The sequence below is a fragment of the Oncorhynchus mykiss genome, chromosome 21 (genome assembly GCF_013265735.2).
Source record: "Oncorhynchus mykiss isolate Arlee chromosome 21, USDA_OmykA_1.1, whole genome shotgun sequence".
In the NCBI taxonomy this organism is placed as follows: Eukaryota; Metazoa; Chordata; class Actinopteri; order Salmoniformes; family Salmonidae; genus Oncorhynchus; species Oncorhynchus mykiss.
In genome coordinates this window covers 46,531,522-46,557,036 of record NC_048585.1, presented here as the reverse complement: position 1 = coordinate 46,557,036, position 25,515 = coordinate 46,531,522, and the positions used below count along the sequence as shown (strand labels likewise).

General features: G+C 40.9%; 1 protein-coding gene across 1 annotated transcript in view; it reads left to right on the top strand.

Annotated features, from left to right (window-relative positions):
• The window catches only part of LOC110500599 (phospholipid-transporting ATPase ABCA1), a 223,800-nt gene that overhangs the window by 24,472 nt on the left and 173,813 nt on the right, over positions 1–25,515 (top strand). The window contains exons 7-10 of the mRNA XM_036956518.1: positions 8,637–8,859; positions 11,724–11,945; positions 23,859–24,060; positions 24,745–24,861. Of these exons, the coding sequence (XP_036812413.1) occupies positions 8,637–8,859; positions 11,724–11,945; positions 23,859–24,060; positions 24,745–24,861 (764 nt within the window). The remainder of the gene's footprint in view (positions 1–8,636; positions 8,860–11,723; positions 11,946–23,858; positions 24,061–24,744; positions 24,862–25,515) is intronic.

Here is a 25,515-nt window from a genome sequence, read left to right as displayed (position 1 = left end):
GCGAAGCAAATGCAATATATGGATTAATGTTATAAATTGTATATGTCTGAAGTTCAATGTAACCTCTGGCAGTTTCTCATAGCTATGTAAGTAGCTATGTATGTATGTATGTAAAGTCCTTTATCAAATCTGTATTTTGTGTAATGCCCTTTAAATTGATAATAACACACTTTCACTTTACCTGCATATTTTAGATACAAATGGCAGCCCAAAAATGCTTTTATGAACAGTACTTGCAATATTTCTTTGATTTACAATGTATTGTTCCATTTGCCGTGTTATAAAAGACCAGCCTTGCACTTTCCTTTTAACATCAAGCTTGGCACTTCAATCATTGCAACTCTTTCTCAAGGATACTCTTATTCAGGAAATAATACATTCCCACTGGGCACACCACGCCAATTGGGTAATATTTGGTTGAGACGTTGATCAATAACATTGCAACCTATTTTCACCCACAAAAAGCTAAATTCCCTATGTGTTATCACTATGCCTTCAGCCATCTAAAAGCAGAATCAACATGAGGACTTAATCCTGTGGTTGAAATTTCACCCTCCAAACAACAGTCTACATTAAAGATGTTTTTACAAATTTAGTGTATTTCAAACGTAAATTCCTCTTCACAATACGTTGACAAATTATGTTGAGTTTTCTTTCTCTTACGGATTCCTATAGTATATTATCTGACAGGGAATGACCTATTGACCCTGTGAGACCCATGGATACCACTGTTTCCAGGTTTACCCTCTCGCCTTCCTCATTGTCTCTCTCTCCCACTTCAGTACCTATTTACAGTACAAGGTAAAGTTAGTCCTTCAACAAGAGCGGGCTCTTTTACATTTTGAATTGGAGATAAACAAACTGCATTAGCTCAATGCTTTTGTCGCATTCACACGCCAACCATGAGATGAAGGCTGAGGATAAGAACTTGTGCTGCTCGGTCTTTAGGGGCGAGATAAAATGGCAGTTCGAATCAGAGAATCTGTTTGTAACTCAATCCTGTTCCATATCAATAGTTGTATAACAATGCCAACTTGATAGTATTGAATCAGAACTTAATTACAATAGCATGTACATTTGTTGGTATTGCACAGGACAGGTTCCCATGAGGCTTTTGAAATTAGTGTATACAAAACAGGCATAGGAAATAAGTATTGTGACTCCATGCAAACATGAAAATGTATGTATTATCTGCAATGCAAGTGACAGATCAACATAAATGTTTCCTTTATTTAACTAGGCAAGTCAGTTAAGAACAATGATATTGCCCTTTTGTGCCTACATGCAAAATAACAAAAATACAACATTTTGTTTTATATAGAAGATACTTTGAATAAATGTTTGAGAATCACCACCATAAATGTTTGCAGCGGCAGTCTAAATTATCTCTGAAACATTCCCACTAATTATGGGCAGATTTGACCACCCCCAACCTAGTAAATTTGCTAGAAATATGGTGAGGACATATTTAACATAATTACTCAATTCTCTGGGGCTTCTCTGCTCCCCATATCACTTGATTTACTAAAACCCCAAGTCTCTTGACTCTCCTTAAATTAGGTCACGGCTGCGATGTAACTCGAGCCCTGTAACATGCACCTAGTAGGACTTGTATTACTTAAGCACCCTCAAATCGATCAGCAATGTATTATTCAGGAGCATCTGGTGGTAAGGTTGTCAATGTCAAACGTGGTATGCATGACTGATCTACTCTAGAGTGACTAGTCTGTGACGAGTCGACAAGGAGTTAATGGTCACAGACTGGACGCCATTAAAGGGGCAATCTGGGATTGGTACATCCATTTTTTTAACACTTTGGTGTTGTTTCAATTCCAGATTGCCCCATTAAAGAAATATTACGATAGAACCAGGACTATGTAATAAAATTATTACTATTCAATCTGATGCAACTGTTAGCTGAGGCAAGATGACATTGTATGAAATCTTTTAGGTTCTTAAAACTTACTTAAGCTCGTAAGCAGACCTGAGAAAGTGATGACATTAATATTTTTATTCAAATTGGTGTCGTCGCATCTTGTGGATTACAAAGCTTCCTGTGAAAGTGATATATTCCACAAGAGAACAGGCAGTGACCTCAAAGAACAGGCTCTCCCATTCAAGCACTCGCATTACTGCATTTTCTCTGAGTCCCATTGGGCACAACAGCTGTCTCTACATTGGGAGGTAGAGGACATGGTACACCATAACTCATTTGGCCTTTAACAAACTTTAAAATCCATTTAACAAATCACTCACTCAAAAGTTTGCAGAGAAATTAGCCCAATGTAAATGCCCTGGAAATGTACTTTGATTAACTATTCATGTTCAATGGCTTGAAAGTGGGATATCGTTTTGCCTATTATGGCATAGTCCTTTTGTTCTGTCTGCCTAACAGTGATAAACTGCTGCTTCATTGGCGTTCTAAGGATTGTATTTATGGTCGGTAAGCATTATTGATATGTGAAATCTACACATTTTCAAATGCTCAGTTCATTTGATATATCTTCTTCACTGAGAAACAGAAGCACTATTATATTGGTGGCGTACAATATATTGACATAGCATTTTGGTGACATTATGAAGCTTGTTTAATATCATCTTGTTGTATTGTAACATCAAATGATCCATCATCCTGAGCATGACGGACGGTTCTAACTGGTTGGATAGAGCTGACGCTCAAGGTTAGCCCAATGTAAAAAATATAGCTGGACCTATAAACCCGTTGGACCCTTGATTAAAAAAACCCTAGAGTGTGTCTATTCTAATGGATCATCCATTGGGACAATGACATTTACCACATAGACAACTTATTTTCTCTCTCCTTCTTCTAAGGGGCAACGGTCAGTTCAACGGATGAAAAAGGAGGAGTGTTCAGACAAAGTGTTATCAAAAACTGTGTTGAATTTATTAAAATTACTAAAAAGGACATTTTAACATTATAATAATGGTTGCCAAGGCTCCCTGTTCAGTACATTATCATGCTTAGCTATGAAAGTAAGACGAGCTAACAACGTGTGAAATACTAGAACATTCAATCAAGCTGATTTCTAGATACGCATGGATTTGAAGACAAAGGATGAGATTGCGCTAGAAGATTGATTTTGTTTTTGTTAATGGTGCAAAATGCCCCGTTCAACCCATCTCTGAAAGCCTGATTGTGAGAGTTCTGTCTTTACATAAGGAATGGGGCTTATACAACAGATTATCAATAAATAATGCATTAGCTCCCATCTGGCTGCATTCATTGCCTTCCCTTATCAAAGCCTGGGTTTGTCGATATTCCCAGCTTCGCTGTTTCCTGACCTCTTTGATTGCCTCCCTTGCCTTCCCTTTGCACCCACCAGCTTCATCCAGAGTAATGGAAACATGTTTCCCATGTTCCTAGTGCTGCCGTTCATGTACACCGTCTGCATGACCATCAAGGGCCTCATCCTGGAGAAGGCTCAAGGAGCTCATAATGGTACCTTTTGGGTTGCCTGGTTCACCAAGAACTTTGTCCTGCTCTTGGTCCCATGCGCAATCATAAGTGTCATGGTTAAGGTCAGTTCTGAAAATGTAGACAACAAAGAAGCAAGGTTTCAAATGTCAAAGCACAATATCACTTCATTACTAAACTAAACTGGTGTGGGGTAACAGAGACCAGTTGTTAGCTAACATTGATTGTCCTTGAGCTTTTATACAGTATATTGTTTTCTGATAGTCATAGTTAGTGTGCACAGTAATAAACTAGAAGATTACTTGGCAAATTAGAGAAACTTTTATGTTTTTTATTTTTACCCTCTTTTCTCTCCAATTTCGTGGTATCCAATTGTAGTTACGATCTTGTCTCATCGCTACAACCCCAGTATGGGCTCGGGAGAGACGAAGGTCGAAAGCCATGCGTCCTCCAACCCAACCAAGCCGCACTGCTTCTTAACACAGCACGCATCCAACCCGGAAGCCATGGACCTCCCGGTCGCGGCCGGCTGCGACAGAGCCTGGGCGCGAACCCAGAGTCTCTGGTGGCACAGCCCTACACCACTGCGCCACCCGGGAGGCCCAAATTAGAGAAACTTTGCCTGAAGATTGATCAACACACATCCGTGTTGGTGTAAACGCATTACAGGAAATGTACACTCCTGGTCAAAAGTTTTAGAACACCTGCTCATTCAAGGGTTTTTCTTAATTTTTAAAATATATTTAGATTTGTTCAACACTTTTTTGGTAACTACATGATTCCATATGTCAAAATAAAGAAACCCTTGAATGAGTTCTTTTGACCGGTAGTGTATAGTAATGTAATTTGTTTAAGGAGAAGTACACATTACAGGAACAGAGCCGTTTAAATATATAATAACGCAATATTGTTTAAGGAGAAGTACAGAGAAAACAAATATTATTTTAAAGAGGTGCACAATCGTTTTTTTTTATACTAGATCTTAAAGATACTTGATTTGTAAAGTGATTGTGTTTTGTTCTTTGGAACTCTTGCTCCTGTTAATTGCGGGACAACTAATACCAATAACAAATCGAATCAGGCATGATGTTGATTATCTCAATTTACACTATCATGCTAATTTATTGAGCATGGCACTGCAATTGTAATTTCCCTCCATTAAAATCAAGTTTGGATGTGTGTAAAAACCTTCCATAGTCTGCGTTGTTTTAATGTTATATGCCCATGGGGAGAAATTATGGTGCTTGTAAATGTAAATGTAAATGTAAATTATTTGTTCTCTTTTTAGGCCTTATCAATAATGAATTTAATATTGCTTATTGACAATGTTTGGCATGTCCATGCCCAGCCATAATGTAATTTACAGAAAGCCTAGCCTCTATATCAGTGTGAATGCTATTGAAACCATGAAATTACTTATAGCAATGTGGACTGCAAATGGGTTCAAATTAATGTATTTAGCAAAGATAGGTCTACAGTTTGTTATTTTGTGTCTGCCATTTAACAAACTTACATTGGAATTGGAGTTGATTCCAAGCTATTCAATAAAATACGGTAAATACACAACTTGAAGAAACCACATATTTCGCCACGGAGCATGTTCTGATTCGCCAGTAAGAGGCTCCGCCTCGACCCACCCACAGCTTTTTCCTTCATCAAAACCCAGGCTGTCGTGCTAACGACAGCAAGTGGGACGATAATTGTGTTGTGAAAATAGCTAAATATTTCTGACACCCCTGAACCTATAGCGCTACTGACCTGCATTTAGGCTTAGATTTACCATTGCGTTAGGCTGTTGCTCGGTAGCTTAAATGTACTTTATGTCACTCTTCTGTGTTATCGAACTTGCCACGTGCAATTTAATGGCGTATCTGTTCAATTGATCCCCTGTCTGTGGACTAATGTGCGTCTAAGCTAAATTGAAGAATATTTATTCCAATGAGATGGGCATTTTGTTTGCTCATCATCACCACACATTTTTATGCATCGTTATCTGCCTCTTAAAGGTATGGTGTCCTTTTCAGGCTCCTAATTCATATTCACGGTTACATGACAAAGAAAATGATTATTCTTAATTTAGATCAGCTAATCAATTTTTTGCAGTTTAATTGGAAAATTCTCATAGTAAATAAAACAGCTCTGGGCTAAATGTAATTTCGCCGTCACCCTAATGTGTTATCCAGCCAACAGCAATTTGTAACATTAATAACAATAAATTGAGTTAGTTGGGTGCCTTGGAGGAACAACTGGGCATGATGTGTATTCAAATCATAGAGCCCTATTCTAAATGTCATGGCCATTTGCAGCATGTTAGTATAACAGGGAATTAGAAGGCAATTATTTGACTGCTGTGTCTGGATTAGGTGTGACTGCCATAAGATTTGTCATCCACACCTGAGTCCCCCTGTTCTTTTCCACTTGCCATTTCACTCCAGGCGGATGTCAACACACTAATGTCCCTCCTATCTAGACTGATTAATTGGAGTTTATTAATATTGTTGGCCCAAACACTGTGGCCCTTTTCTGCTTCCCACTCAAGGCAACAGTAGAGTATAGGGGGCATGTTGATCACCACTAAAGTCATACAGTAAATCACGATTGGTGTATCTCTAATGGAAATACTGTATGACTTTAGTGGTGATCAACATGCCCCCTATACTCTAAATGTAATATGTCCTCATAATGTCCCCTCCCCATTTCACTGAGTCATTTTAGCATCTGTGAACAAAATTCACATTTTCTTTGAGTGTACCTGTCTGTGGTTACCAAAGATCCCATAGCACTTATCGTAAGAGTAGGGTGTCCTGGCTAAATTCCAAATCCCGGCACAAGAGGACTGGCCACCCCTCATAGCCTGGTTCCTCTAGGTTTCTTCCAAGGTTCCGGCCTTTCTATGGAGTTTTCCTAGCCACCATGCTTCTACACCCACCTGCATTGCTTGCTGTTTGGAGTTTTAGGTTGGGTTTCTGTTGGGTTTCTGTACAGCACTTTGTGCACTTTGTGACACCAGCTAAGATCAATTTGATTTATTGATTGATTGATCATGGCCACCTTATTATATTATTTATTTTTATTTTACCTTTAATTAACTAGGCAAGTCAGTTAAGAATGAATTCTTATTTTCAATGATGGCCTAGGAACTGCCTGTTCAGGGGTAGAACGACAGATTTGTACCTTGTCAGCTTGGGGGTTTGAACTTGCAACCTTCCGGTTACTAGTCCAACGCTCTAACCACTAGGCTACCCTGCCGCCCCAAGTGATAATGGTCACTTATTAATCATTACCTCATATCATTCTCATTCTGAACGTCGCAGACTTCTTGAATCTGCACAACCCGAGTCTTACGGATCATTCCATACTACACAATTGTCTCCCCTGTAACTATTCCCAAGGTTGTTGATATTGTCGTGACGTGACTCTCATTAATGTGATGTAATTTATCGAATAATTACCTACTATGCTTAATTGTTACTAGATTAAATTAATAATGTAACAATTAACTCATTAGGATGTTGGGGCACCACGGGAGAAGTTGTTTAACGAGTTACCATCTCCAGAATTAAACTAAAGAATATATATAGTGATAACGGTCACTTATTAATCATTACCTCGTATCAGTCTCATTCTGAACGTCGCAGACCTCTTGAATCTGCACAACCCGAGTCTTACTGATCATTCCGTACTACACAAATGTATTTGATTATTTATTTACTAGCAAACTAAATGATAACATAAGATAGACACACACGGTATAGGTTATTGATTAGAAACTAAATACGATGAAAACAGGTCCCTAGCGGACTAACACAATATGACTTAAAGAGTTAAAGAGAGAGAGAGAAAGCGAGAGAGAAAGAGAGACAACACCTGTACACATTTGGGAACTACGCTCACAGTAATCCTAATACCTTGCCCCGAACTGACACCCTTTTGGAAAATAAGTAATGCATCTATTTTTGTGTTGATGGTCTTCGTCGTGTATCTCTGTTGGACCTAGGCCTTCGTGAAAGGGTTCGATTGGGCCTTCTCCTTCGGATGGGCCTTCTCCTTCATTCTCAGGTGTAAGGCTCTGATTGTCCACAGTTGTCTGTGTTTACTTTCACTCGTTCTGGAAGAGCGGTCTTCTGAGGACAGCTAATCAGCTGTGTCAATGATCCCCAGAGCGGTGATGAGAGCAGTGTAGGTGACCATGATTTGAAGAGAATAACCAGATGGTCCTACTTAAATTCACTTTCTTAGATACAGTACTTAGAACAGCTACTCAACTGTAGCATTGATTGTTAGAGGCTCCTTTGTCTTCTTCAACCTTGTGTTAATTTTCAGGGTTGTGACCAATCTAGACCCAGCTGCAGTGGTCTAGTCTGGTATGTTAATTCTTAACCCAATCTTTTATACCCTCGGCTATAAAGGAGCGTTTCCGTCATACTGACACGTTGTCTGAGCTCCCTCGGGCGTGGCTAGTTACGAGGCAAGGTATCATCACTACTATGATCTTGTTAGATAACTAAAATCACAATCCTATCATCACAAAAATATTGTCTTCATCCTTGATATTTTCCTAATTCGGACTATGAAATATATTGTCCCAGTGTTCATTGATGGATGTTGAAGTTTTGGGGCAGCAAAACCTTCCGTAAAAAAGGGATAGTTACTTCCCAATACTGAGGAGGAAGGGGTGAGAATCCCCTCCTGCCTAATTTACAACCGAGTGTTAATGTGTCAAAACTGGCCCACCCCCCATTTCCCTCTTTTGTGGGTAAGAGAGTTTGGTAGTTGTCAGCTATTTACCAAGCTGATGTGAGGCCTTTGATCCTCACCCATGAGAGTCATGACAATGTAAATACGAATGTGTTTTCAGTCAACTTACCTGGTAAAATAAGGGTTAAAAAACAATGAATAAATAACTGCTGCCAAGGTAACAGAGTTACTTTGCAGAAAATGAATGCGATCAAAAAGTTGGAAATCCATATCTCAGGCCACTTGAATACGCCATATCAAGTAAATTTGCTGTAAATCTAATTGTATCTAACAAGTTTGTTGCTAGAAATCAAGTTACGACTGTAGGTACATCATACACTCATTGGGATTTTGCCACAACCATAGCTCAGTAGAAAATATCAATCAGCATCCGGATGTGACTGGGCCATGTACCCTCTGCCCCCACTTTCTTCCTCTCCCATCTGACCCCTCCCCCTATTAGGTTCCTCCGCTCGCTGGCACGCTCTCTGCCCCTGTACATGACCCTGGCCTGGATCTACTCGGTGGCAATGATCGTGAAGGGCATCGTTATGGAGAAGGAGGCGCGTCTGAAGGAGACAGTGAGGATGATGGGGCTGAGGAGCTCCACCTACTGGCTGAGCTGGGCCGTGTCCAGCATGCTGCCGCTGGCTGTCAGTGCTCTCCTCCTCACCCTCATCCTCAAGGTGATTCACCACTAATTCCAGACATTCACCAGTTCTTGGAGGGCTGTGGGCATCAACTGTGGGCTTAGGCTGTCAATGACTTGACGAGAGGAAAGTGATACTTGTATTATAATAAGCATGTAATAAGCCTGTAATAAACTATAATTAGAAGTAATACCAAACAGCAGACCTGGGCCTAGTGTTGTAACATTTTAGACACATTTGGATGAGTCTATCAGCTCGCATACCACTGCTTGTAATAAAAAAAGTGGTGTAGCATTACTCCTAATGACAGTATTCAGTGGGTTTGGGTTTGTTCAATCAAAATGGTAGCGAGGAGGAGAGTTTAATCAAAGACTTGAGTTGCCCTGGAGCACAAACCTCCAAGACTGGGAAATTATTTCCTTGTAATGCTGATAAGCAGTGTTACGCCACTATAGGGATTATATTACAAATAACCATAGACTAACAAATAAAGGCTCACTCCTACAGAAAAACAACAAAATGGCAGCTCCACCAAATGGATTGCTGTTGAGATCGGGCAGGGGTGTAAGCACTTGCATAGACAGATTTATGGATGCAAGGACTGACCATCCTTTTGTCGTGTCTTTGGCTATGCCGGATAATACTAATCATGTAAATATAATTAACTAGAAAGTCAGGGCACCACAAAATAATATTTATAGAGCTGTTATCTTCCGAATAAACTCTTAAAGAACTAGTAATATTTTACATCAATAGCAGTCAATATTAATCATCAGCTTAATTCAGTCTCATCTGAAAGTTGTAAATTCTTGGTTATCTTCACGAACCCTGGCTAACAAGTTGAATCAGCAATACAAAATTGGGTTTAATTATTTATTTACTAAATACCTAACTAATCATACAGAATTACATGTACAAATAATGAATTATACCTTGATTACAAATTACGTCATAAAGGAAAACGTCCCTAGTGGGCGGAACAGATATGACAGCTGGTTACACAAAAGAAAAGGGCTGGGTTTGAGTGAAAGAGCGGGAAGACTGAGGGACAAAGGTAGAAGCTGTGCTATCGTAAATACAGTATCTTATGCATTCTAAATTACCGCCCATTTGGAAAAGGAAAATGCAATAAATATTTACTCTGAGCTGCGCTTCGGTAGGTTGGTTTAGATGGAAGGCCGTGTTGCCAAACCGAGTCCTTTGTCCTTTGAAGAATGTCTCTGGTTGTCAATTGGATACGTTATAGTAACGTCGTTGTGTGATAGACGGGATACTTTGTCTGTTCCTTCCTAACCTTCTTTTGCAGCTGCGGTTGCCAACTCAATGGCTAGGTATCCCTTCTGTAGTGGATAAGAGGTCAAAGTTTATACTATTCGCAACCAAAGCTCACGCAGATGTTGGCTTCGTTCTGTAGTTATTATCTGAGCCATTCTGACATCAGACCGTCGTCCTCACATCCTCGGAACAGGAGGTTATATTGTCATCAAGGCTTTATATAGGAAGGGAGAGGAGGGCGTGTTTGAAAAGTTTTATAACCCATGTCCCTTCACAGGGGCGGACCACTGATTGAGCAGAGCCCTAACCTTATGAAAACCCAAATCTCTCATTTGGAAGCTAAAATTACATTTCATCTCCTCACCAATAATTTTATATTCAAACATTTAAATTGAACAATTCCATGTGAATCCGATAACTCTGATGTGTAGACTTTCCACTGTAGAGGTTATTTCAAATTATCATTGATGAGAATGTCTCAGACGACAACCGAACTGACATCATATTCATTAAGTACCACCGCATATGTTCAATTGGTCGGATTACCAGAATATAGTTCATTTCCCCCCACATTCTGATGTTCCCAAAATATCTATGTTAACCAAGGGGTTTGCAAATGTAACATCAGTAGGTTAGAGAGAGGAAAAAGGGGGAAGAGGTATTTATGACTGTCATAAACCTACCCCCAGGCCAACGTCATGACACTTTACATCAACATGATGATAAATCATATTTTGAAGCTGTGTTAGAAGTACAATAAGTGATACATTTTTAGGAGTAGTCTTGATAAGACGCTATCAACACCTGGTGAGTAACTCTGCCTACAGCTTGTCAAATCATTAACAATGAGTCATTTTAATCAAAAGCTTTATTTCTGTGCCGCTTTGTGCTGTCTTCACAAATAATAAGTTAATCACCACAATCAGTCGCAATCAATCTGCTTTTGTCTGTGAAGCTTGTTCATTGTAAGATAGCCTTCTCTTGCCTGAGCTGCTAGACGCAAGAAATGGTTATGCCTCGAACATCCATCGGCAATCAATACTCCCAAAGTGATAACTTGGGTAGTTTAGCGGCTACCACTGGAATACTTAAAGAAATACATCCTTCCTTTCTTCCTTGAAGTAATCAAATATGTAAAATGTTTGTATTAGTGAAAGTAAATCCATGATCATGTAGGATTATTTTATAGGATATATTATTGTTTTCTAAATCATGGTTGTGTAGTTCTAAAAATATGGTGAATCAGCTGTTTGGAATTGCAATGGTAATTGCTTATCTACCTAACAACTGCTTTGATTTATGCTGATTGGTCAGATGTTTGTTAATTGTTGGAACAGGAAGTAGTTTAGTTTACGCATGGCTGTAGATATGGTAAATTTGTCATTAAACCTGCAAAATAGTAATCTGTATATATCCATTGTTTATCCGTAGTCATCTATCCACTATTTAAAGAACCCTCAAACTACAACAGCCTTGCTTTCACCTATCACCCATCACTTGCAGATCTGTGATTAACTAATGAAAACGAGGAAGGAAGATGTATTTCGAACAAGATCACAGTGTTGTATCTTCCCCCTTCTTTCCCCTTTTATTATCACTTTCATCCTGACCCTTTCCCGGTGCAGTATGGGAAGGTGCTGCAGTACAGCGACCCCTCTGTGATCTTCGTTTTCATGCTGGTCTTCTGCGTGGCCACCATCATGGAGTGTTTCTTTATCAGCGTGTTCTTCTCCAAGGCCAACCTGGCGGCAGCGTGCGGGGGCCTCATCTACTTCGTCCTCTACCTTCCGCACCTCCTCTGCTATGCCTGGAGGGACGTCTTGGGGTTCCAGGTCAAAATCGCTGTGGTGAGTGGACCTATGGAACTACTCTTGTGTACTGTTACTTCCACCACAAGTCCATAATGGACAGCAGAGACCCAGTGGGTGTTTATTAGGGTTTGGATTTGGAACTGTATTGAAGACTAAGTAAGTGATTTTGTAATGGTGTTGAAGAGAGAGGAAGGTTGTACTTTGACCAAGAGAATTGGATTGAGGTCTGGGCTTTGACTAGGCCATTCCAAGACATTTAAATGTTTCCCCTTAAACCACTCAAGTGTTGCTTTAGCAGTATGCTTAGGGTCATTGACCTGCTGGAAGGCGAACCTCCGTCCCTGTCTCAAAACTCTGGAAGACTGAAACAGGTTTCCCTCAAGAATTTGCCTGTATTTAGCGCCATCCATCATTCAGACTAAAATTGAGCTTTTTGGCCATCAAGGAAAACACTATGTCTGGCGCAAACCCACCCACACTTAAATTCTGAACAGTTTCCCAGTCCCTGCTGATGAAAAACATCCCCACAGCATGATGCAGTCACCACTATGCTTCACTGGTACCACTTGCTTGGTGGTGCCCCTTGCTTAGATTGCACACAGGCACTTAGATTGCACACAGGTGGACTTTATAGAACTACTTATTGTCTTCTGAAGGTAATTGGTTCCACCAAATCTTATTTAGTGGCTTCATAGCAAAGGGTGTGAATACATATGCACGCACCACTTTTCTGTTTTTATTTCACTGAATACTTTTACAAGGCAGTGTAATACCCATAAAATCTAGCTGGAAAACAGGGAAATGGTTCCAATCGTTTTTTACATTTACCCATAGGGGATTTGAGAAACACTTAAAATGAGGGCTGTGTTTCGTGTAGGCTTACCCTGGCATGACGTAATGATAACCGTGTAAATCTCTCTAGGACAAGGTGACTTTTAGCAATATATTCACCTGTATTTACCCCGCCAAAATGAAATGCTAATTTTGCCATGATGATCTTGATGAGATTGCTGAATTTAGGCAAAGGTAATAATCTCTGGACTAACTATATATTATTAGCTAAATGTAGTAATTAATAAATTGGCAACATTTCTTTAAATAGACAATTCTGTGAACTGTCTTGTGCAAGTTTTTTAAATTGACACAATACCTGTTAGCAAAGGTGTCAGCTAGAGATGACGTGCAGGAGCTTGCAGGGATTTGTAGTCTTGCATGATGTCTACTTTGATTCCAATAAACCTTTTTGAATTTGAGAGTAAATTGAGCCAAATATATTGATAAAAGCCAGCGTAAGCTTATACGAAACAGCCCTTATTTTAAGTGTTTATAAAATCCCCTATTGGAAAATGAATGGTGGAGAAACGATTGGAACTTTTTCCCTGTTTGACCGCTAGGTTTTATGGGTATATGACACCACTGTGGTGCTCTATTAATGATATTCCTATGTGCCTTGTAACCATTCTTCTCTCAACCTTTTAACTCTGCCAATGTATCACCAGAACTATATTGTTAACTTCAATAACCCCCTGTTGTTATTGTATTTGCCATTTGATCCAATTATTTATTGATCTCTCCCAACTTTCCCCATTAAGTTTGCGTGTTTTGCGGTGTAGCACATTGCCCTTAGCCCTTACTGTATACAAAATCAATTTGCGATACTTTTTTCTGTGATCTGAAAGTCGGAGATTTCCTCTGACAACAATAATAATAATAATAATAACATTGAGTCATGTTGTTTCATTTCCTATATGGTGCAGTTATTGAGCTTTTAAGGTTTAGTTCACACGGTGATATTACTTTTCATTTTCTGACTGCTCTCTGTCAGAAGTAGGGGAGACCGGGGTTGGTTGTTACACGTTTTACTCTTGTGTGTTATTTCTCAGCACCAGTATATCTCACAAGACTCCTTTCAACATTAATAGAAAGACCAAGGTCTTGGGTTGAAATAGGGACCCTTTTTATCGTCATATCTTCGTCCACTCTGTGCACCTGTGACAACCAGCCCCATCACAGGGTTGGTTGTGTCACACAGTATGGGGTTGGTTGTCACAATGTTTGCTGGCAGCTTATTCCTTTTGTAACAGGAAATTAAGCAATATAGCACAGTCTTAGAAATAGCATTTCTTTGATCGAACAATGTCTAAACTTTAGCATTTTATGCATGTGTATGCATGTGTTTGCACATTCATATGTACACGTGTGGGTGTGGGACAGAAACATGTGTGTGAGAGAGGGAGGCAACAAACCCACATAGCACAGATACCACTGCCCATTGGATATATACAGTACATGATGCGGTTTAGACTTTGGACCAACGTCTCCACACTACATATTCCCAACACACTACACATTCCCAAAGGAGTTTGTGTTTACTGGGAAGGGAGGTCTCTATAGCAACAACAGCACAAAAGAGCTTGAGATGTATTGTATTCTGGCTCTGATCAATGTGGTTATAATGGAGTTGATAGTGACAACCAACCCCACATTCCATGTGATAACCATCCCCAACCAACCCCCAATGCTAATTGCCTCCCAATTTTACTTACAACATGGCTTGACTTAGCAAATCAGAAATAGGTTTGGGATGCAGCTCCCCATTTCCTCTATTCAACAAACCACATTTTTCATGTACACTCCCATAATTCAAACATTTAAATAAAGAAAACACATTCCCCTCACCTCAATGTTTTGCATTGCTGACATGAATTGACCAGGTAGATGAGTAATTTTCAAAGAATTCACACATTTTAATCTTAAAATTTTCACACAGCACCCTCTAGATTGGAAGTGATAAGCAGAGGTGGGACCAAGTCACTATTATTTGAGTCACAAGCAAGTCTCAAGTCACAAAAGTCCAAGTCCCAAGTAGAATGGGTTGAGTCCAGTGGTGTAAGCAGGAATATGTTTATGGCATGGCCAGCAAAAATGTATACCTACACATAATAAACTAGAGGCCTATAATTAATTGATTATGAGACTGGAACATAATGTGCTGATATAATAGTAATAATGACAATAGGCTTGGCAACCTCTCACTGATAGTAGGCTAGCCTAGGCGACCAGGAGATAGTAGGCTAGGATAGGATAGACTCAGTGACCAGGAGATAGTAGGCTATGCTAGGCTAGGCAGCCACAAATGTAATCATTATTGACTCAAAACGAATGTATTTTTTTGAATGACTTTGCCATTTTTAAAGTTATAAAGTTAGTCTAAAGACAAGATTAAACTGACAATAGTCTGAAGGGAGAGAATATTATCAATTGTTACATTGTATATGAAGAACAGCAGAGGCTGGAATATATACAGAGGCAGGGATACGAAACTCAGTGACAAAAAGTGACTTTTGCAAATTCTCCTCCAGAGCCACCAGAGGGTGATCTGTTTTGAGATCTATATAGTATCAGAAATAGCAGATTATGTCATTTCCAAATCACGTACAGTGCCTTGCAAGAGTATTCACCCCCCTTGATGTTTTTCAGATTTTGTTGAATTACAACCTGTAATTTAAATTGATTTTTATTTGGATTTCATGTAATGGACATACACAAAATAGTCTAAATTGGTGAAGTGAAATTTAAAAAATTACTTGTTTCAAAAACATTTAAACGGAAAAGTGATGCGAGCATATGTATTCACCTCCTTTGCTATGAAGCCCCTAAATAAGATCTGGTGCAAACAATTACCTTCAGAAGTCACATAATTAATTAAAGTCCACCTGTGTGCAATCTAAGTGTCACATGATCTGTCACATGATCTCAGTATATATACACACCTGTTCTGAAAGGCCCTAGAGTCTTCAACACCATAAAGCAAGGGGCACCACCAAGCAAGCGGCACCATGAAGAGCAAGGAGCTCTCCAAACAGGTCAGGGACAAAGTTGTGGAGAAGTACAGATCAGGTTTGGGTTATTAAAAGTATCAGAAACGTTGAACATCCCACGGAGCACCATTAAATCCAGTATTAAAAAATGGAAAGAATATGGAGAGCGAGCGCCGCCCACCAAAACTCACGGATCAGGAAAGGAGGGCTTTACGGAAGAGTGGCCAGAAAAAAAGCCATTGCTTAAAGAAAAAAATAAGCAAACACGTTTGGTGTTCACCTAAAGGCATGTGGGAGACTACCCAAACATATGGAAGAAGGTAATCTGGTCAGATGAGACAAAAATGTAGCATTTTGGCCATCAAGGAAAGCACTATGTCTGGCACAAACCCAACACTTCTCATCACCCAGAGCACATCATCCCCAAAGTAAACCATGGTGGTGGCAGCATCATGCTGTGGGGATGTTTTTCATCAGCAGGGACTGGAAAACTGGTCAGAATTTAAGGAATGATCGATGGCGCTAAAAACAGGGACATTTTTTGGGGAAACTTATTTCAGTCTTCCAGAGATTTGAGACTGGGACGGAGGTTCACCTTCCAGCAGGACAATGACCCTAAGCACACCGCTAAAGCAACACTCGAGTGGTTTAAGGGGAAACATTTAAATGTCTTGGAATGGCCTAGTCAAAGCCCAGACCTCAATCCAATTGAGAATCTGTGGTATGACTTAAAGATTGCTGTACACCAGAAGGAACCCATCCAACTTGAAGGAGCTGGAGCAGTTTTGCCTTGACGAATGGGCAAACATCCCAGTGGGTAGATATGCCACGCTTATAGAGGCATATCCCAGGAGACTTGGAGCTGTAATTGCTGCAAAAGAAGGCTCTAGAAAGTATTGACTTTGGGGGGGTGAATAGTTATGCACGCTCAAGTTTTCTGTTTTTTTGTCTTATTTCGTGTTTGTTTCACAATTAAACATATTTTGTATTTAGTAGGCATGTTGTGTAAATCAAATGATACAACCCTCCCAAAAAATCTATTTTAATTCCAGGTTGTAAGGCAACAAAATAGGAAAAATGCCAAGGGGATGAATACTTTTGCAAGGCACTGTATCCTTGCCAAACAACTCTTAAAAATGATCCCTTGAGCTGTATTTATTTTTTGGGGGGCAGAATTACTGCTATTACATGTGCTTCCCGCATGAACTCGCAACATTCAAAGCAGACGGCTTTCGGTCTATTGATGGAGGGGGCGAGATCTGAAAATAAATGTAGTGCTGCTTTGTTGCATTTTCCAAAGGCTCGATGTGATACTCATTGCACTATACATTTTTGTGCGTTTAGATATAGTTGTCCTTGTTTGATAGGTACATCGCTGAAGACATCCAATGGCTCTATCAGTGGATTCATTGCTAAATATACAAGTTGACACATTTTTCCAGTCTCTGAAAGACTACAACTCTGGGGTGGTGCGAACTCTGGCCGTGTTCCTCCCTCAAGGCAGACTTTTTTGAAAGGGAGGCGGATACTAAAAACATAATCCTTTGGGAAAAACTGAAAGAACTGCCCAGACCAGAATGGCGTGATTCAAAGATGGAGCATAGCTACATGGTGACATTCAACCATATATTATTCAACTGAAATATAGCGAAGAGGATTCTAAACAAAGAGTTGGATTTAGCTAGAAACTCAGCTAAAGCACCATATGACAAATATGGTGGCTAGCTAAGTTCGTTATTTTTCCTGCAAGCCACCTAGCTAGCTACCTAACTTTAGTTGATCTACTGAGACCCATTTTATGTATTGCTGGCGATTATACTACAGTGTTACAGTAGGGGGAAATCTAATTATTTTTCTGTTTGCTAACTTAGGTAGCTAGCTAAGTTAGCTAAACAATTACAGGTAGCCATATCTATGACTAAAAATAGAAGAGGTTTTACAATCGGAGATCAATTGTATCTCGATTGTAAAATCTCTTCTCTTTTTATTTATTATCCCCTTTTCATGGTATCCAATTGGTAGTTACAGTCCTGTCCCATTGCTGCAACTCCCGTACAGACTCGGGAAAGGTGAAGGTCGACAGTAGTGTGTCCTCGTAAACATAACATAACATAAGTATCGTTACTTGCACACTCATCTTCTGCACATCTATCACCCCAGTGTTTAATTTGCCATACTGTAATAATTTCGCTACTATGGCCTATTTATTGCCTCACCCCCCTTATCCTACCTCATTTGCACACACTGTATATAGATTTTCTCATTTGTATTATTGACAGTATGTTTGTTTATTCCATGTGTAACTCTGTGTTGTTGTTTGTGTCGCACTGCTTTGCTTTATCTTGGCCAAGTCACAGTTGTAAATGAGAATTTGTTCTCAACTAGCCTACCTGGTTAAATAAAGGTGATGCAGTGCCTTAGATCACTACACCACTCGGGAGGCCCTACCTCTTCTCTTTTTAGTCGTAGATATGGCTACTAAACAGCAAGCTGTAATGTTACAACCAGCCACCTAAAGCTAGGTTTACCAGCAAATGTTAGCACATAACTGGAATTGGCTAGCTAGTTAGCCTGGCACATGCTAAATTGTTATGTAACTTTTTGGCAAAAGTGTAACAACAGCAAATGTAAATACTTCTACTAGCTTGCTATGTAACACAATTGACGAAGGTTGACATTGGTTATGATTATGACTGTGGATGCATTTCAAAATTGTATTATTGGCCATCCAGCATGTTAGCTGCTAGCTAAGTTTACTAACTAACAACGAGGAGAAACAAGAATACAACAATTTAACTGTTATAAATCTCTAAAACTGCCTCCCGAGTAGCGCTGTGTTCTAAGGCACTGCATCACCGTGCTTGAGGCGTCACGTGTCATAGCCGGCCGCGACCGGGACACCAATTTAGTGGTTTTTCTTTCGTACATATAGCCTACAAATCAAATCAAATTGTATTTGTCACATGCATTGAATACAACGTGTGTAGACCTTACAGTGAAATGCTTACTTACAAGCCCTTAACCAACAGTTCAAGAATGCAGTAAAATAAATATTTACTGAATAAACGAAAGTTTAAAAAAATTATATATCAAAAAAGTAACACAGGAAAATTACTTAAGAAGAATGAGGCTATATACAGGGGACACCAGTACCAAGTCAATGTGCGGGGGTACAGGTTAGTCGAGATAATTGGTAAAGTGACTATGCATAGATAATAAACAGCGAGTAGCAGCAGTGTAAAAACAAAGCAGGATGGCGGTCAATGTAAATAGTTTGAGAGGCAATTTGATTAATTGTTCAGCAATCATATGGCTTGGGGGTAGAAGCTGTTAAGGAGCCTTTTGGTCCTAGATTTGGCACTCCGGTACCGATTGCTGTGAGGTAGGCGAGAGAACAATCTATGACTTGGGTGACTGGAGTCTTTGACAATTTTTTGGGCCTTCCTCTAATACCGCCTAGTATATAGGTCCTGGATGTCAGGAAGCTTGTCCCCAGTGATGTATTGGGTGTACGCATTACCCTCTGTAGCGCCTTTTTGGACAGATGCCGAGCAGTTGCCATACCATAACACTCGCTCCACTTCAGCCCCTATAATGTTAATGGAGGCCTGTTCGGCCCTCCTTTTCCTATAGTCCACGAGCTCCTTTGTCTTGCTCACATTGAGCGAGAGGTTGTAGTCCTGGCACCACACTGCCAGGTCTCTGACCTCCTCCCTATAGACTGTCTCATCGTTGTCGGTGATCAGGCCTACCACTGTCGTCAACCAACTTAATGATGGTGTTGGAGTCATGCTTGGCCACGCAGTCGTGGGTGAACAGGGAGTACAGGAGGGGACTAAGCACGCACCCATGAGGGGCCCCAGTGTTGAGGATCAGTGTGGCAGATGTGTTCTTGCCTACCCTTACCACCTGGGGGTGGCCCATCAGCAAGTCCATGATTCAGTTGCAGAGGGAGATGCCCAGTCCCAGGGTCCTTAGCTTTGTGATGAGCTTTGTGGGCACTATGGTGTTGAATGCTGAGCTGTTGTCAATAAACAGCATTTTCACATAGGTGTTCCTTTTGTTCAGGAGGGAAAGGGCCGTGTGGAGTGTGATTGAGATTGCGTCATCTGTGGATCTGGTAGGGCAGTATGCGAATTGGAGTGGGTCTAGGGTATCCGGGAGGATTCTATTGATGTGAGCCATGACCAGCCTTTCAAAGCACTTCATGGCTACCGATGAGTGCTATGGGGCAGTAATCATTTAGGGAGGTTACCTTCGCTTTCCTGGGCACAAGGACTATGGTGGTCTGTTTGAAACGTGGTTATTACAGACTCGGTCACGGAGAGGTTAAAAATGTAATTGAAGACACTTGCCAGTTGGTCCACGCATGCTTTGAGTACACATCCTGGTAATCTGTCTGGCCCCGCGGCTTTGTGAATGTTGACTTGTTTAAAGGTCTTGCTCACATCGGCTATGGCGAGCATGATCAGACAGTCGTCTGGAACAGCTGGTGCTCTCATGCATGCTTCAGTGTTGCTTTCCTCAAAGCGCTTATAGAAGTCATTTAGCTCGTCTGGTAGGCTTGTGTCACTGGGCAGCCCGCGGTTGAGCTTCCCTTTTGTAGCCCGTAATAGTTTGCAAGCCCTGCCACATGCTCCTGCTCCATGAAAGTGGCAGCTCTTCCTTTTAGCTCAGTGTGGATGTTGCCTGTAATCCATGACTTCTGGTTAGGATATGTACATACGGTCACTGTGGGGACTACACCATCGATGCACTTGATTGATGAAGCCGGTGACTGATATCAAGTCCAATCTCAAGTCTGGAGTTAGACTCAAGTCCAAGACATGTGACTCATGTCCACACCACTGGTAATAAGCACTGTTACAACAAACCCCAGTCACCCCTACGAGCACTCACTCATACTGTGTAACTCAAGTCTTTATAATGCACATACTTGAGAAAGAGGATAACTGAGACCGAATAAACCCATGGGGAAGTTTTGTAATGAAAAGATAAATAACACATACATGCTCAACTTTTATTGTAGCCTTTCTGAGTGACCTTTCTGCTCTGTGTAGGATCATTTGTCATGGAGCTGTCTGTTCTGCAGAGACAAAGACACAGCCGTTCGTAATCTTCATTGCCGCGGAGACACATCTTTCGAGACTTTAAAGTAGAACCGTGATTCCTTGTTTCTGAAAATTGAAATATTTAGCCGCGGCCTCAAAAAATAGCCTACCCTGGCACCTGACAATGTTCTGTGTTTATCTTTTCACGCCAGTATACACGCCAGTATACATTTCCTTTAAACACATTCAAACAAGTAATGCCAACTCAACGACACTGATCTTCTCTCTGAAAAGTGTTTTCAGGGTTTTTTATTATGTTCACTTTCAAGTTTTAATGTTTTGTGCACAATTACAGTGAAATGCCTTTCTTGCAAGCTCCAACCCAGCAATGCAGTAATCAATATAAATGTACAGTAGCACTAAAAATAACATAAGGGAGAACAAAAACAAGAAAAAACAAGAAAGTAAGAAGCTTTTTACAGGGTCAGTTCCAGTGCAGTATTTACAATGTGCAGCCATACTGGAGTGATGGAGGTAGGCATGTATAGAGGTAATGTGACTAAGCATCAGGATATACGATAAACAGAGTAGCAGCAGTGTAAATTATGATTGTATGTGTGTGTGTGTGTGTGTGTAGAGTGACTATAAATGTGTGTGCATGTTATGTGTGTGTTGGAGTGTCAGTGTGCGTGAGTGTGTAGAGTCCTGTGAGTGTGCGTAGAGAACGTGGAACACTATAACACAAAGGTCACCTCAGATAGTTCATGTAGCCATTCTGTTGGCTATTTAGCTGTCTTATGTCTTGGGGATAGAAGCTGTTCAGGAGCCTGTTGGTGTCAGACTTGATGCACCAATACTGATAGCCGTGCGGAAGCATAAAGAACAGTCTATGGCTTGGGTGGCTGTAGTCTAATAATTTTCCGGCCCTTCCTTTCACACCGCCTGATAAAGAGGTCCTGGATGGCAGGCACCAGTGATGTACTGGGCTGATGATACTGGGTGATGCTGCCAGTCAAGATGCTCTCAATGTTGCAGCTGTATTTGAGGGCCCATGCCAAACCTTTTCAACTTCCTGTGTTTGTGTGGAAAAGTTGCCAATAATCCTTGTGGCATCTCCCTTATTTCTTCCTAGGTGTGTGTCATATCTTGTGTATGTAGAGGGGCGGAAAAAACACGACTTTTAATGTATTCCGTGCACAAAGTAACTTTGTGCAGTTTTGCCCTTGGCATTGAGATTTCATTCCTCCACTCCCCCTGTTGAGACGGATGGGCTACTCCTCTCATTTGCATGAACAATGTTCCTCTGACCGTGTTGACTTCCAGTCCATCCCTGTAGTTTATTTATTAGAGGGATGTATTTTCATCACCCAACAAAGAATAAAGTACACCGTTTTCAGGCACACACACACTCACAGAGAGAAACACACACAACTCCCACTATTGTCTTTGATATCATATTCATACAATGCATTTTAATAATGGCAAATCATTTGCATTCATATTAATGACTGTTGTGATTTGAGGATTTAGCCTACGCAGAGATATTAGCCTATGCAGAGATATTAGCTGTGTGTGTGATATCACAAGGACAGTAATAATGTGTGGCCTCTGTATTTTCGTGTTGATGTGTTTCATAGCGGGTGGTCTGTTTATTTCTGGGGCTTTTGCCCTTCTCAAAGTCAGATTAGCTGCACCGTCACTCTGTCAGCCTGTCACTGAAAGGTCAGGGAGGGGTCACTTGCTCCCCTGCATCACCCTTTGTACCATGATTGGCTGCCAATTGTTTGGCAGTCGAACGTGTCCGAGCTCGGACTCAGGGGGACAGTTGAATGGGTGCCAGTGGCTTTGCATGTAGAGACTGCGGACAGCGTTCAGGTCAGACCTCGGGTGTTGCAGTAGGGTCTTAACTTCCCCTATTGTCACTCATTCAGAATGTCATTCAATTACAGACATTGGCAGTTGGCGGGTGTTCGATGCGACAGAAGAGGGCCAACATTTACAATGTTTTTTTTGGTGCTGTTGTACATCATGTGTTGGTCTACAAGGCTTTATTAAGTGTTTGTGGCATCTGCCTGGGCTTAAACACTTGGGGTAAATGAAGCATGCCCAAACAGCTGGCAGGCAATATGGCAGAAGAGAGTGATCAGCTGTACCAGAGGATGTGTCATGGGCAAAGCACCATTTGTCATTTCCCTAGCAATATCCTACTGTATCAAAGATGGTTTTGAAGCATTTTAAAATAGGATGGAATGTTTCCAATTAGAATACAGATACTGTTGCAAAAGGTTTTTCTACAATTAGCCCTATTGAACACGACCATGGTTTCCCATAGCTAGGGTAGGCACTGATCCTAGTCAAAGGCTCAATTGAAAAATCACACGATACACTGAGGGTACAAAACATTAACAACACCTTCCTAATATTGAGTTTCACCCCCCTTTGCCCTCAGAACAGCCTCAATTCGTTGGGGCATAGATTCTACAAGTTGTCGGAAGCGTTCCACAGGGATGCTGGTCCATGTTGACATCAATGCTTCCAAAATGACTGTTGTGTCAAGTTGGCTGGATGTCCTTTGGGTGGCGGACCATTCTTGATGCACACAGGAAACGGTTGAGCGTGAAAAACTCAGCAGCGTTGCAGTTCTTCACACTCAGACCAGTGTGCCTGGCACCTACTACCATACCCCGTTCAAAGGCACTTAAATATTTTGTCTTGCCCATTCACCCTCTGAATGGCACACATATACAATACATGTCTCAATGCTTAAACACCATTCTTTAACCTGTCTCCTCCCCTTCATCTACACTGATTTGAAGTGGATTTAACAAATGACCTCAATAAGGGATGTTAGCTTTCACCTGGATTCACCTGGTCAGTCTAAAAGAGCACGTGCTCCTAAATGTTGTGTATAATTCAATGACAGTGTTGCATATCTGGTACAAGTCCTTTTTTTTGCCTTGAGGTTCCTCACATGCTCTGCCTCACGAATGTTGAAGGTGATAATGATGATCTGACATGAAGCCCGACATCCACTCTTGGATAATAACCAATCAGATCTAAACTGTATCCATTTCCAGAGTTTGCTGTCGTGTGTGGCCTTCGGGTATGGCTGTGAGAACTTCGCCAAGTATGAGGAGCAGGGCATCGGTATCCAGTGGAGTAACATTGCCCAAAATCCTGAGGGAGATCGGTACAGTTTCATCGTGTCCATCATCATGATGCTCATCGACGCCCTCATCTACTGGCTGCTCACGTGGTACATCGAGAACGTCTTCCCAGGTAACTCATTCATGAGAAAGCCATCAATAATGCACACTCCAGAGTGAAGTTTCCCCTAGGTACAGATCTAGGATCAGCATCCCCACCCCCAATCGTAACCGTCTTTGGGGAAAAACTGACCCTGTATCCGCGTCTCCCAGGATTCACGTCACCCTATAACGTAATGCTCACAGTACGGTGTCCATATTAGGACTCTCCAACTCCAAGTGACTGTGACACAACTTCCATTAAGGTGTGAATGTCCTAATATGGAAACCATGCTCTGCAAGTGCTGTTCATAATGACATCAGTTAGTGGATAAAGTGCAGTCGATAAGTAACGTATGTCCCACTGACATGAACATAATGTACATAAATGGAACACATTCCACCCGTGTGATGCTATAGTACTCTGACGTTGGGGGTTAAACTGTTTTATAGACCAAATGTACGTTATATTGTAATTACGGAATCCACAGAGTACACAGAATTGATACACTCTTCGTGTATGTGTTGTTGTTGGTCAATAACCAGAAAACAAATCGAATATCCCAGCAGACTGCCATAATATATTCATCTCATCTTCTCTAATTAAAATAAGAGGGGGATTTGTGCCAGTCTAGCTGGATGGAAACATGCACTGCAAAGTGTCATCCCTCAAGCTGTTAATAAAATGTGAATGATGTTCCTCCACTCTTGATAACAGGCCAGTATGGAATAGCCAAGCCGTGGTCCTTCCCTTTCATGGCCTCCTATTGGTGCGGGATGTCTGCGGTGCCCAACGCTGACCCTAGTCAGTTCAAGGATCCCATGGAATACAATGGTATAGTAGCCAGTGGTATTCACACAAACACACCCACACTCAGGCATTACGCAACAGTTATTTATTTGTCTGGTTTAACACAGGTCATTCCCATCACAGACTGAATGCAACCTCAATAAGCCTAGTTCATTATAACTTTAGACTCCTGATTGTTGGCACCTTGATTTTGTGTTAGATAATAATAGACAGATAATGCAGGGGGAAAAACAAGGTTGAGCTCGGAAAGTCAAAGCCTCGTTAGTAAATGACTGCTAATTAACATTTGGTAGAGGGAGGTGCAATGTAGTTTTATTGGCCGTGTCTAGGCCGTTTCGTATTCTGATCATGGAGTGGAATTCCGGAGTCATCATGCGTTTACACTGAAATTTGAACGTGCCCACCATGTCCACATTGTGTCCGGATTCCCTTTTCTCATGCTATATTCAAATACCAGTATGCGTTCTGGAATAGGCTAAATGTGACTCAACACCTGGATTTGGTCTTATGCAGCAACAACATTTTTTACATTGGATAAAAGTAGAGACTCAACTAACATTAGCTAATGAGCCAGCCAGCTAACGTTAGCTAGTTAAACAACAATGAACATAGTGCCAAATTTGGTGTTTTTTAGGCAAAAATAAGAGCAGATTCATGCAGGTTAGTAATGACATGTCA